At 37.3% G+C, this 14085-nt stretch overlaps 1 protein-coding gene across 2 annotated transcripts in view; it reads right to left on the bottom strand.

Moving 5' to 3' along the window:
• The window catches only part of ebf1b (EBF transcription factor 1b), a 139509-nt gene extending 127426 nt beyond the window's left edge, over window positions 1-12083 (bottom strand). The window contains exons 1-4 of one of the 2 annotated variants that reach the window (XM_073871167.1): window positions 11443-12083; window positions 10800-10956; window positions 9969-10032; window positions 9049-9104 (exon numbers count right to left, since the gene is read on the bottom strand). In XM_073871167.1, the coding sequence (XP_073727268.1) occupies window positions 9049-9104; window positions 9969-10032; window positions 10800-10956; window positions 11443-11576 (411 nt within the window). In that variant the 5' untranslated portion in view covers window positions 11577-12083. The remainder of the gene's footprint in view (window positions 1-9048; window positions 9105-9968; window positions 10033-10799; window positions 10957-11442) is intronic. The other variant, XM_073871166.1, reaches the window with a different exon arrangement.
• Window positions 12084-14085: the final 2002 nt, after the last annotated feature.

Genomic DNA, 14085 nt, shown 5'->3' on the forward strand with positions numbered 1-14085 from the left:
AAAGAATGGTTTACCACAACTGAGTTATTGGGTTGATCTTTTTCACATTTTCTAAGACCCAATTATAGCATTTAACATGAAAAAAGTCAGATTTTCATGATATGTCCCCTTTAATGGCTGTGTGTGCATGACTTTATAATATATGCATGTTCTTTGGTGTTTGGAAGATGATCCACAATCAGAAACACATGCAAGAATGATGTATGCTGGTTACATAATTTTCAGTTTTCAAATATATTTTATTTAAGACTTATTTATTTTACCAACGTAAAGCATTATCGTATATCACATTATTTAGCACATTTTTCACATAGCATTTCCTTCAATATAGTGCTGCATTAAAACCCAATTGGACAGATCTTCTCTGCAAGCGATGTGATTTTTGCCGATACATCAAACACTTGGATGCGATTACGATTCGAACCGATTAATTTATTGATATTTTTATATTACATGCCTGGTTAGGCAGCTACATTTTTACTTACAAATGCAACCAAAATATATAACATAAACATTTAATTAAACTCTTTTAAAATGGCACAATCTCTGTCCCAATTGGAACATTTACAACAACAAACTAATAAAAATACACTTTTTTAAAATAAAAAAATGTATAATGATGGGCAAAATGTCACATAAAATCAAGCTTTTGATGGCAACAGTCAAAGTCTCAATAAGACAAAAATTGAAATCCGCACACTGAACTCACACAAAAATATTAATTTATTACATCGAAGTGACGTTTCGGGCTACCACCCTTCTTCACACTATTTTTGTGTGAGTTCAGTGTGCGGATTTCAATTTTTGTCTTATTGAGTTGTATTTTCTGGATTCCGGCACCTGCCAGTGTTTGGATGTGCGCGTCTCTTTCTTCAACAGTCAAAGTCTTTCAGTATTTTGTGCCAAAATTTGCAATAGTGACAATCACTGAGGTAGTTTTAGGATTTTTTTTATTAAATTGTAAAATAAATTAATATAAAAATAAAGCTGTTAAACTTAAGCATTTGATCTGTCACACAACATTAGATCTAACAGTCAAACAAGTGCTGCAGTTTTTGAGAGATTTTTCTTTTAAAAAATCAACACGTCAGGAGACTGCGTTTTGCATGGACAATAATATCACCTGCAGTGCTAAACACACGCTCGTCTTCTGTCTCTTTCGCTGTGTTTTCACTGCTGCAACCGCTTTGTTGCTGCACCGCATTCACTTGCTGACGCTAGCAGATAAAAAATAACCTTTTTTTGCAGGTAGAAATAAACAAAAATGCGCGCTTTGGCGGAAATGCGTAGATGGGCGTTACTCAATTAATGAGGACGTGGAAAGTGTCAAAATAAAGGTACCTCAAATTGTTTTGTTTTTTTGTGTGTGTGTGTGTGGCATCGATGTATCATATCGTTGGAAATAAAATCGCTGTATCGATCCATATCAATGTAGCCATTCGTGCCAGTTTCGCCGGACACGTCCCGAACATGTTTTCGGGTTCGTTCTCCGGAAGTCGCGTTGGTCGACCGCATACGTCATCAAGGTTTAATATTTCGGGTTTAATTTCAGAAAAGCAACCGCTACATTTCAAGGTACGAATGAAACTACAATGATTGTATGTCTTAAAAGAAATAAATCTTAACTTTCTAATGTATTTTAACTGAAATGTGAGAACCTCGATGACGTATGCGGTCGAGCAACGCGACTTCCGGAGAACGAAATAACCCAATCATTTTTAGAGTGTATGGCCACCCAACTTTCCAAAAAAATCTTTCCTGCACCTTTCCACCCTCATATTTTCTTGCAGGATTTATTTTAGAATTTATTTATTCCCTTCTATAAACACACATAGCCTACAAAAAGAGGAGGTGTTAGAATTGAATGCTGTTTTTAAAGTTTGTTGGCCAGGTCTTGTTTAATAAATATCGGCAGGAGTCGTGGGAAATCATCTATGCTGTTCCAGTATTTCTGAACAGTCTGTCCAGAGCTTTGGCTCCACACAGGGTTGTGGCTCATTATGTAAGGAAAAACAGAAGGTGAGAAAAGAAGAGCGAGTTAAAGCTCATTCTTTCACTTCTTACTCTGGTAATTACTCTCACTGCAAGGAATCAAGTGTTTAGGAGCTGAGGTGTTGTAACATGTGGCAGTGGCTTGAGTGTTACAATAGCACCAGATCTGAAAGGCTCGAGGGATGGGAGCAAGCCGAATAACACCTGTTGTAGGTGGAGAAGATGACATGGAACGTGATTGATTGCTTAAATTGCAAGTGGGAAAGATCAAAACAAGGAGAGTGATTCCTGTTGATGAACATGCATGTAATTTAAATGTTACACTTTAGTCTTTTTTTTCTATTTAGCTCTAAAAAAACATGAAATAAGTGATATTATGTAAGAAAACATGATAGTCACTTCATCTTAATAGCCATATGGTAGCTGAACACTTTAATTAAGTAAATTATGACTCACTGCTACTAAAATGTTTTTAATGATGTCGGAAAGTGTAAAAAAATACCATATATATAAAACTACCATAAACAATAAATACTAAATGCACCTATATTTTAAAATGAAGCAATGTGCTTTCTGCTATCGATAAGAAATTATGTAGGATGGGAATTATTGTGAAAAAATTGTAAAATGCAGTAAGCATGAGTGGTATGTAATAATCAAGATATCAATATGATTGTCTGGCTTTGAACTAAAATCACGTTTTTATCACTCCTCCAGTCTTTAATGACTCAGCATCCGCTGTCATTTAAACATTACATTTCTTTATTTCACTCACTTTCTGCATGTAAAAATATGAAGCGACTGCATTGCTGGCATACTACCTACGCTATAGCATATGATGTGCCAAAGCATAGTTGGCGTGTGGCACAGGGGCAGTGGGGGGATGAGGTGGGTGTGAGAGAGCAGTTGGGATGCCAGACTGGAGCACGGTGCACCATCTGGTACGGCCCCCCAATTTTCTCCTGAATTTTCTCGGCTTTGCTCTCACCCCTCCTTAACGCAAAACACGGAGCTGCCAGCCTGGCAAAGCCCTGTGTGTTTTCCTCCGCCCCGAGCTGAATGTTGGACATGGTATGTCATTCCAAGCAGTGCCTCGTCTGACTATGCCAAGAGAGTCACCTTGCTAAGATTCGGGATCTGGCAGTGAATCCGTGGTGTTACGCACAGTCATTAGTCTCTACCATAAAACAGAGGTCTAGTTCGGCAAGCCTGTCCAGGCCCAAAAGTTTGCCAACCATAACTGAAAATAGACAAAAAAGTAAATGCAAAGCTTTGAAAAGGATTGTTTGGTGTCTATCTGATGTACTTTATATTACAGAAAGGCACAGAAAAGTGGTACCGCTGGAGTTCGCACGCTCAGAGCATCACTTTGAGAGAAAGAGGGCCAAGGTCTTCTAGAAGTACACAGCATGCGTCACTGTCTGCCAGCCCAAAAGACCTGCTTCACATTTCTATCTATAAACACTGAAGTCATCTAAGCCTAACTCTGAGCTGTGCTCTTATTATATGATATGAAGGTAATATTATATTTATTACGAATAATGTTATAATACAAAGAAAACAGTAGTGCCTTATAAATGTTTTCTTGAGAAATATCTCAGAAATGTCACATTGCAAAAGTAAAATAAGTATTTCATTTCGACTTTCTTTCTCAGTTCTTTTTTTATTGAGATGTCGGTAGTCAAACAACAGGAAGTGACTCATAGAAAGAATAATTAGTCTTTGTGTATTTTATTTGTATTAGGTTGTAGGAAATAGGAAACATAAACCCGACTAAAGTTGCCAGCTCTTCAAGTGTGACATCTTGATAACTTGACTGCTTACATTGTGAAGAAAAAGATGCTTACAAAGATCAGAAAGCGTCAGAATTTTTTCTATTTGAATTAAACAGAACACCAGTGATTCGACTGTGAGAAGGTGCCACATAAAAAACTGAAAGTGCGAAAAAGGCACATTAATAAGCACATAATGTTCAGATGTCTACTTATACATATTTCATCTTGCCAAGCATACTTTTCATATTTCATCTGCTGCTTTCCACGGCGGCTTTTATGTGACGCCTGAAATCGAAAGCATGTAAACAAGATGCTATAAATACTCTGAAACTCACTTCCTATGCAGTTGGCATCATCTGTTAGCGTGCCATTAAGAACATGGCCGCTTTTTTTGCCCAGGCCACTGAGCTGCCATTAAAGTGGTACTGTCTTGGCATCGATATCGCCCTTTGTTTTCCCACACATACGCATGCAGAAGCGCTCACATACACACACACACAAGTATCCCACCCAACTCCTGATCAGCTGTTCACATATAAAGTTTGTGAAACAAGAGAAAAGGAAGAGAGAGTAAAAGTTTGGCGGACATGCATACAGCAAGACAACAGGGAATAGGAGAAGGGAGGAGAGAGAGAGACATCCGGTAGACATCAAAGAGAGTCCCAAGTGAGAATAAAACAAGAGCAAAAATGTTTGAGACTCAAGCGTACACATATCGATGACATTTTTGTCCTTTTAATTTGCATGCTGGAATCTCTGTTTGTGGTGTAGTGTGTAAAGTACACAGCAAATATATAAGAAAGTATATTTTTTAATTATACAGTTCCGCCATACAATATAGTTCTCATTTTTTATCCACTTAAAAAATCGCCACGTTTAATTTTGTGCCACCATACTTACTCGTGTAACAACTCATGTAACAGTATTTAAATAGGGAAAACATGGAAGTGTTTGGTGCCTACTAAATTCATCCCTGTTTGGATCCTAATGAATGAGTGGGGCTAGACTAAATGCTAACACATTCATGACGCGCTGTACAAAAATAAAGTGCACCCATTGAAAAAAAGACAGGGATGTATTATTTAATCTAAGTTGAGGTAAGAACATAGTGGAATGTTGAAAGACGGTGGTGTTTTCCTTTAAAAAAGTTTTGAGGGCGCACGATGGAAAGTTCGTCACAACATCTATTTAGCCCGTCATGTGTGTGGCTCATCATTTCAAAATATCTGTTTTCAAAATACATGCCTGATGCAGACGCCTCAAAGGGGTTTATGATAAAAGAGCTGCTCACGTTTGCCAGATACTCGCTTAATCTTGTGTGTAATCAGAGTTTAGTGTTAAGTCAGTGTATTGCGAGTATTTTGTGAACGTGAGCGACTCATTAACCTATTTGACGTGTGTGCAGCAGACACGTTTTTTGAAATGACGCATGATGCACATGGTTAACACGACGCAAGGAACACATATTTTGACATGACGAGCAACACACATGACACTCTGAACACATATTTTGAATTTGCGCCTCTCGTAACAAAAGTCACCGGCCGCCACTGGGTTAAATACAAGTTAAAGAAATAATTTACAAAAAAACTGTTACAGTAAAAGCATGATGCGAATATTTTCAAAATTTGCACAAAAAAAAAACGAATTAGGTGCATTTCCATCAAGTTGTTGAAAGAATGACGGTGGTATTGGTCCCCCATTAACCAAAAGTAAATAAAACAAGGCTCGCTTAGAAAATGGAGACAGGCTAGCATTTAGTCATAGATATATACACTAGATGTCGCCTTGGCTATGGCAGTTCATTGGAACGAATGCGTCAACTAGAGCCGCCATCTTGAAACAGGTGAGCCCCGCATCAGCGTCATTGTAGGCAATGGTGTAACGAAAATAAAATCACCATAAATCATCATGAATGCGATTTTATTGGTTTTCTTTTGGTTCGTTTCAACAGTCAGACATGTATTTAGCATTGAGTCCAGAAAAAAAATAAAGTTTTGATATTCTGAAAATCTACTTTTTCTAACTATAATGCATAGTGCTAGTAGGCCTAACATCCATACGCAGCATGAATTCGAAGTAGAGGCGGAGATAGCACCTTTACCTTGCTACTTCCTATGACAAGAGCCCTGTTCCGCCCTGTTGGCGGCGGTTTTGACGCATGCTTAGAACCCCAAGGTAACATCTAGTGTACATATCTATGGCATTTAGTTATGATTGAGCAATTTATAAATTAACTAGCAGTGCAGCTTGTAATTGCCAAACTGAATGCTGTGCACAGAAGAAGAAATGCTGAACTTTTAAAGCAGGCAGGCACTAGCAGCAAGGGAATTGCGACAACAACAAGCCCCTTATTTGGGAAAGATAACAACAGCGGGAACAGCTAGACGGTCAATCCCGTGGGTTTAATGTTCGCTACGTCAGAATTTATTCGGCAAATAGGTTTCCATCTCCAATTATTCGCAATAAATTTTTTTTTGCATAAATGTTAAGGGAGTGTCTTGCATGTTTTTTTTTTTACATGAGCGTCTCTTTTATCATAAACGGTTTTGACGCGTGTGCAGCAGGCAATTATGCACACAGGATCTCTTGACACGCAGGACACATATTTTGAAAAAGGGAACCACACACTCCGACTCCCAAAGACTCCGAACACTTATTTTGAATAGGCGCCCCTCGGATGAGGAGTCACGAGCCGCCACTGTTCAAAATGCACACAGAATCGTGGTGATGGAAACCCAGCTATAGTCACAGTCTCAGTCAACATTTACTTTCATTGTATCTTTCTCCTTAAAATGAGAGTAAATGTTGACAAAGGCTATCAATATACTATTAGAAAAAAATGGGGAAAATGTTCAAGCTGTCAGGTTTGGGGCAGTACCGTTTAAAAACTCCAAATATGTATCAATTAAGTACAAATATGCATTTGTTTCCAATATGTAAACTGTATATTTTGAGGTACTTATATGCACTCTTTGGTACCCATATGTACCGCTAAGGTGCTGATATGAACCCTTAGGGAATTTTCTTTTCTTACTGTTACATTGATCTTGTTTTGTGCATGAGCGCCACAACTCAACGTGTCAGATTCTGAGCATTCCTTATCACTATGCCACTGCACTACAGAAACAGTAAATTCAATTTAAATGTATACCACTGAGATGTTTACTGTATCTGTTGAAACTAATAATTTGGCTGTGACAGTAACGACCAAAATAACAAGCATCTTTGTGCAACTGTCACGCAGTAGCAACAGTAAATCAGTCTCGCCACAGAATAATAGGCTCGGTAACCGCTCTAAGAGCTCTAACAGCAAATCTGAACACTAATTACAGCAAAAGTACACACTACTAAAACTGCTGTTCACCCACTAGGACATAAACATGTAAACATGTAAATGTAGTGGCCCTACTCGCATTGCAACACACTGTGATTAGCATTTTTCCCAAAACCGTTCAGATGGAGATCTTGCTAACAATCTTGAATCACAGGACTGTACTTGAAAAGCTCTGCTAACTTACTAGCCGCACAACCATAACTAGCACCTTGCATACCCGTGTGATAGCCGTCGGGGATAGGCTATACAACATCACAAAAGATTACTCAGGTTGTCTGTAACCTGATTATGACTGCAAAGGAGTAGCAGAGAAGATTGCTCACCCGAGCTCCGTTCCCAAAACTACACACTCATCAATCTGAGAGACCCAGAGCCACAACATGGGCGGAAACACCTGTAGCTGTCTTGTGGTCAGCCCGTATCCAGGTCTCATTTCAACACCTCAACAAGTCCAACTGCCCCTGAGCCAAACCACATCTGATCTCAGGCCTTCTCTCATTCATCTGACAAAATCAAAGACACATGCCGACCAAGCTGTGAGTGCAGTACATATATCACCCGCAAAAGTTGACCGTGAGCTGTTATGGGATGACTTTGTCGCGTTATAATGGATTTGATATCTTCTGACTACCATTCCCCTATCTCAGGTATGATGTGTAGTTCTGAACGTATCCCATAAGTGAGTCATTTAAGCATAGCTTGCACACAATATAACAGCAAGGAGGATCACAGTCAAATTCCTTGTGACTACATGTGTTTTATTACCTGCGAAAAAATAATGAATACAAGATCTAAATATATTCTGAGGAGACTGACAGAAAAACTGCCGGCAAACAACTACAAACGTTTGTGTGAGGGGGAAGCCGAGGCGTCTGGGTGATTACTTTTTACTTGACACTGATAAACAGCGCTGTAGCGACACTTCGCTCGAAAGTGCCATGTCCTCCCACGAAGCATAGCAAAGCAGATAGTTAAGAAACAACAGCTCTTCTACATACTGCCATACTTGCACTGTCAAAGTGCCAGCTACTGGGGTTTAACGTGCTTTGATGTTCCCGCAACACAACTTAGGAGCGAGAAGGAGATGGCGCCCGCAGGTAAGTTAGCGACCGTTAGCGTAGTGTAAAGAACTTAGCATGGATCCTTTCTCAGCTTGCAACGGGAATCGAATGAACTGTTTGAACAACTCTCTGTGAAAATTCTCAAAAGCTAATCGCTAACCCTTGCATTTTCTGATCTGGGGTCAGCGTTTTCTGTCTCTAGAATGTGACGCTATTTATAAACCATCCAAGCTGAACCCAGACACTAGCCCAGGGCCACACATGTCTTTAGTGACAGATAAAATCAAACAGGCAACAGGAAACAGGCAACACTAATACTGTAGATCTACCGTATTGTACATACTAGAAATGAAACAAGTCAAGGTTCAAGAGGCAGCCAAGCATGACATCTGTACCATCTGTACCAATAAGCAACACAAATATTTGCATGAATATGAGTGTGTGGAAAAAAGAGTATAATGGGACAATCTCCATCCCTTACTTATAAACGCGTTCGTTTGTGTGTCTGGAGTAAAAAGGGGGATGGTTGGGTTTGTAAAAATAACAAGGCGACTGTGATAAGCAAAATTCACTATTTGTGGAAGTAAAAACATGGTCCACTAAAAATACACACTTCAGTACCACTGCACAATCCGTCCAGGACACAACGTCCAAAAGAGGCCACAGGACATCTAATGAGGCCGTTTTCACTGGGCATGTTAAAATGTGACACTACCCATGGGAGTACACAGATACGCGCACACATTTATGTACATTTCACTGCGAGATTCATTTCGCTGGGCAAAAACAGTAACCTTTAGCATGTCTTGATGCCCCAACATGTTTGAATTAGCCTCTGGTGACATGCGCAGATGGTGATGTAACATACAAAATGAACCCTTACCTGTTTAGTCATGGAGTCAATTAGCCTTACATAAAAATCCTGCTCTGTTCTGATTCCTGTAACACAGAGACAATTGAAATCAGGGGGGAAAGGCCGTTTGCTTTTCATTCTCTTTAATAATAACATGTTCAATCTGAATAGGCTAATTAAAAAGAGTCATTTCAATGAATTGCTATTTGCACCAAGCAAGTGCCTTAAAAAAACACAAGCACCAGTTTACTTGTAATGTAATATTAACACAATTGAAGGCCTATTAACAATAAACTAAATAACCAGCTCAGCCTTTGAAGGAAGACAGCAGAAACATAACAACATCTATAATTTATAAGTTTAATAGCTAAACACCTGTCCTTAAATACAATTTATTAGCAATATTTAAATTAAATTATAAAGTTTTAAATAATTATTTGAGAATATACAGACAGCGCATAGTTCATTGGATTCATAAATACATATTTTTACAGCTAGTTATGTAGAAACGACAAAAGACTGTCAGATTATTCACCAATGAACATGATTAATTTACAGAAAAACAAATGTACATACATTAACTATTAATAACCTATATATTGATCGGAAATAGGTTTAAAAAAAATTAAATCTTGAATGAATTATAAATGCTTCACAATTAAACAAATTGAGATGACGGATTTGACGACTCATGATGCGATTTGAAGAAACAAACGATAAATGTTTGTTGCTGAGTCCATCACTGATTAAGTTTAATTGTTTAGACAGAAACAAACTTAATCGATTTAGTCAATGATTTAAATCACTGTCAATCTTCGTAAAATTGAGATCTGTCATGACGGCACCTGCTGCTGCTATTTTTGTCGACTTAAATGCAAATCACGATCAATGTCCCGCATCGGTAAAGTGCGCAAACTCAAGCTGGGTGCGCAAATATGAAAATGTCTTACCGTTGCTGAAAAGAAGTTGCAGTCTGTAATGTATTCCATTGTTTGTCTTTTCTCCACTAGTCTCCTGGGCATAAAAATAATATTACAATAGGTTTCAAAACAAAAGACTTTATAAACAGTTTACAAACGCTTGCAAAATGGCAACGTTCGGATCCACAGATTAAAATTATATAGTATCATATAAGCATATAATTCATTTTAGTACCAGCTGTATTTTTGTGTGAATCATACAAGAACCAAATTAGCACCGCAACAAAACGAATTATCCAATAAACTGCATTTTATGTTTAAGGGCAAATTAAATGTAATGTTTTGTGATGTTAAAATTACCTACTTTAAATTAATGTATGTTAAATGTGTTGTTTGACTGATAACACTATATAATAATAATTCATATTTGTGCATTTAAATGCATAACAATAACATTAAATGTAAATAAGTAAATTAGTAAAACAAGTAAATACTAAGTACATTTAGTAAAGATAAAATAATTTAAATTTAGATTAAAAGTTTTTCATACGTAAATAGAAACTTTAAAATTTTTACCACTTTTCTGTGGAAATTGAATCGTAAATATTTACCATATTTGAAATAACTTTCCAATTAAAACACATTTCTAGATCCCCGTATAATCACATCAATTATGTATTTATATGATTACTGTCACACATATATTATTTAAAATGTATAAGATCATTGTTAACATAAAATGTATATGCAACTTTTATAGGCCTATATTTGAAAGTATGTGTGTGTACAAGTAATTTAGCTATATCGTGATTTTTTTTTAATCAATGTTATAATGTTTTGATCTTCACTTAAGAGACTTACCTTCTCTTTTTCCACAAATCCAACAAAAGAGGTTCTCTCAATTTCTACTGGTTGTCCTTGCCGATCATAAAGGGCTAAAACGAAGTGGAAGAAGTTGGATTTGCGAAGGTTTGAGGGCGGCTGTTTCTCGAAGTGCGCCCTGGCCAACCCCACTCCACTGCGGGTAAAGCACGCAAAAAGGGATCCATGTTAAAACATCCTTTTAGATATTAAATGAGAATGTGCATTTAAAAATATAATGGATGTATAATTGGCCCATGTTGTTAGTTGGTTATCCACTGATTAACAGAAGTAAATGAAACAACCAAAGCATTTCATTTGTGAAAAAGATTTAACCTGTGAATAAATTACATTTAGCATTATTATGAGACTTTTTTTTATCATTAGCTACTATTCATATCCAAAAAGCCAGCCTGTCCAGATGTCTTAAGACATAGATATGGGACGGCATGCAAAAGAAAAACTTTGCATCCAAAGGAGCCTATATCAAAGCTCACTTAACGACAAATAAAGGCGAATAAAAGGCTTAATCCTGAAAAATCCAAATAGAGTTTTCCCAAAACAAACGCCAGCAGTATGATCAGTCCACGATCCGTGGGAGTTATCACGCTGGGGCTGAAGACGCAGCCCCGGAGTCCCTTACCTCTGCGCGGCCGTGTTCGCATCCAGCACCCCGGCACCTTGCATCCATGTTCGGACTGCGTTCATGCCGGCTCCAATGGGCTCCTCTTTCAAAGTACTCCCACTCCTTTGGATGCTCTCCTGAATTCCAAACATGTAAACGGGATCTTTCACAGTCCCGTCCCGTTGGTGCGCGATGATGTTCTCAGGTGCCCACCTCCCGTGCGTAAAAGAGAGAGAGAGAGAGAGAGATCTGACAGCTCGGCGCACAGATTGAAAAGAGTTTGGACACAGATCCAGGTGTCACCAAGACGCAAAAAAGACCACAAAATGCTCAAGGAATAAAAAACAAGTCTGTTTCCAAATATGTCTTCACGGTGCTGGTAATGTTTCCTGGTGTGTCAGTTGTAGAAACACAGAACGATCAAGCAGATCTAATATCAAATGTCATCATCCCCTAACAACTTTTTCTTCGATTCTCCTTTTACCTCTTCTGATCTTTCTTAAGCAGAAAAAACGCAAAAGTGTGTAAATCAAGAAGTGGTTAGATCCTTGGAGCGGCAATGCCCCACTTGTTCAAATTGAAGTGATTTGTGTCCCTTCCCAAAGGAATCAATCCTTCCTTTGACTAAAGAGTGGAAACTAAACACGAGCACACCAGCCCCAGAGGCTTGAAGGAGGGACCAGGAGAGGCGGTCCAAATGCAAAACCATCGTCAAATCCGCCCAACCAGCGCTGCCATCTCCTCCTTACATATTAAACACCATCCCTCTCTTTCTCTCTCCTCCATCCTCTCCATCAGTTTGTCAGAAGCCATTACTTGAGCGTTAAAGGAGCCTGATTGGAGTTAGACGCTACAGATAAACCTCTGGAAAATTGAGTCTGTATCGATCCATCTGGTTATCTTCGTTGGACTTCATGTAGTAATTGCCGGGTTGATAATAAAACGCTATGCCTTGTTCAAGTGTAAAGGGGTAAAATGTACTTGAGATAACAAAAACTACTGACAGAATTTATTCCCACTGTTTATTGAGTGTCCTCACATTTATTTTGTGATTCGACGCAACGAATGACAATTACGCTTGATAAGATTTAGGCTACATTGATAAAATTTAGACGGAGACAATGACTGCTATAGATATCCGAGATAAACATTATACTTTTATAATTTTTAATTCAATACGTATGAAGCAATATCTGAGGTATTTACTTGACCAAACAGGTTAGTTAAATTAATCACTAAAATAAAAAAAATGAAGTTTGTCTTTATTCATCAAAGTTTTGCTTATTTTTGTTCAATTAATGCATTTATTGGGTAGGCTACACAAACTTTACTAATATAGCAAATTTTTAAATGCGTGTCAATATGTAATTTGTTTGACATCTGGACAAGATAATAAAACAGACGAAATTTATTTCACGTGAGGTTAAATGCTACGTCAAAAAGCGTATTTTCAAACCGGAAAATGTTTCTAAAACAACTTCAGATGGTGGCTGAGAAATGTCAGTACGCCCAACATGTTTATTGTGTTTTGTACAGCTCTCAAGACTTATGCAAATTAATACGTATCGTCTTGCTATATACAGTCTTAATCGAAAAAATAAAATAAATTAAAAATATAGCTTATCAAACGCATGTAATATTTCAGATATTTTGGACGGTCTTGACACTTTTTTGTGGGAAAAATGTAAAATTTGATATCAGTTGTGTTGAATCCTATATTTTGGCTGTTTATTTCATTTTCCAAGTACGTGCAGACATCTGTGTTGATTAAACAATCGAAATTGTATTCTTTGTAATGGTCGTGATATAATAAAGGATAAGTTTACATCTGTGGACATAAAGTTACAAATATTTAAATAAGTTATCCATTACAATCGGCTAGTTTGTATATATTAGTCTATATACAACCCATCAAAAAACAAACAGACCCCGAAGAGATTTGATCCCACTCGTATCTGGCTTAAATAAACACAGAGACGGCGCGAAAACATCTTTTACTGTAACCATTTTATTTATCTAAGCTGTAGCTGTAACTGACATTTATGCAGCCGCGTGCACTGGACCCATGGGTCTCTGTATTTATAGTTTGTCCCCGTATGTGCTCTCCCACGCTACGAGAAATAAACTCACGATCATGCAACTAACACACAAATCACAGCATCCCCAGTGAGGGGCTGATTTAAAACAGATTTAGCTTGTCCTCAAATTTTATAACATATAATAACAACAACAATAATAATAATAATTATAATTATTATTGTTATTATTATTATTAATGTTCACTCAACAGGTAACCCTGTCATACTTATTTAATAGCCGTTTTCTTGACGACATCACTATGAAAATTTTAAAAAGTATCCAAAATTTGATTATTGCGGAATATTAATGTATAATATTCCTAACCATTAATTAAATGAAAAAGATCCAATATATTTACAATATGTAAACATTAGCCTAATTAAACAAGCTATTTAAACACATAATGATATGGATTATACATTTAAAAATGGCAATCATCATCATAATAATAACAACATTAATAATAATAACAATAATAATAAAGATCAACTTTCACTTTTGTCACTATAGCGTTATTTAGACGCATACCCTTATTTTTGTAAATTATTAATATGCCCCAATAAAATTAAATAGCCTACATTT

This window comes from Misgurnus anguillicaudatus, chromosome 9, assembly GCF_027580225.2.
Source record: "Misgurnus anguillicaudatus chromosome 9, ASM2758022v2, whole genome shotgun sequence".
NCBI classification, from domain to species: Eukaryota; Metazoa; Chordata; class Actinopteri; order Cypriniformes; family Cobitidae; genus Misgurnus; species Misgurnus anguillicaudatus.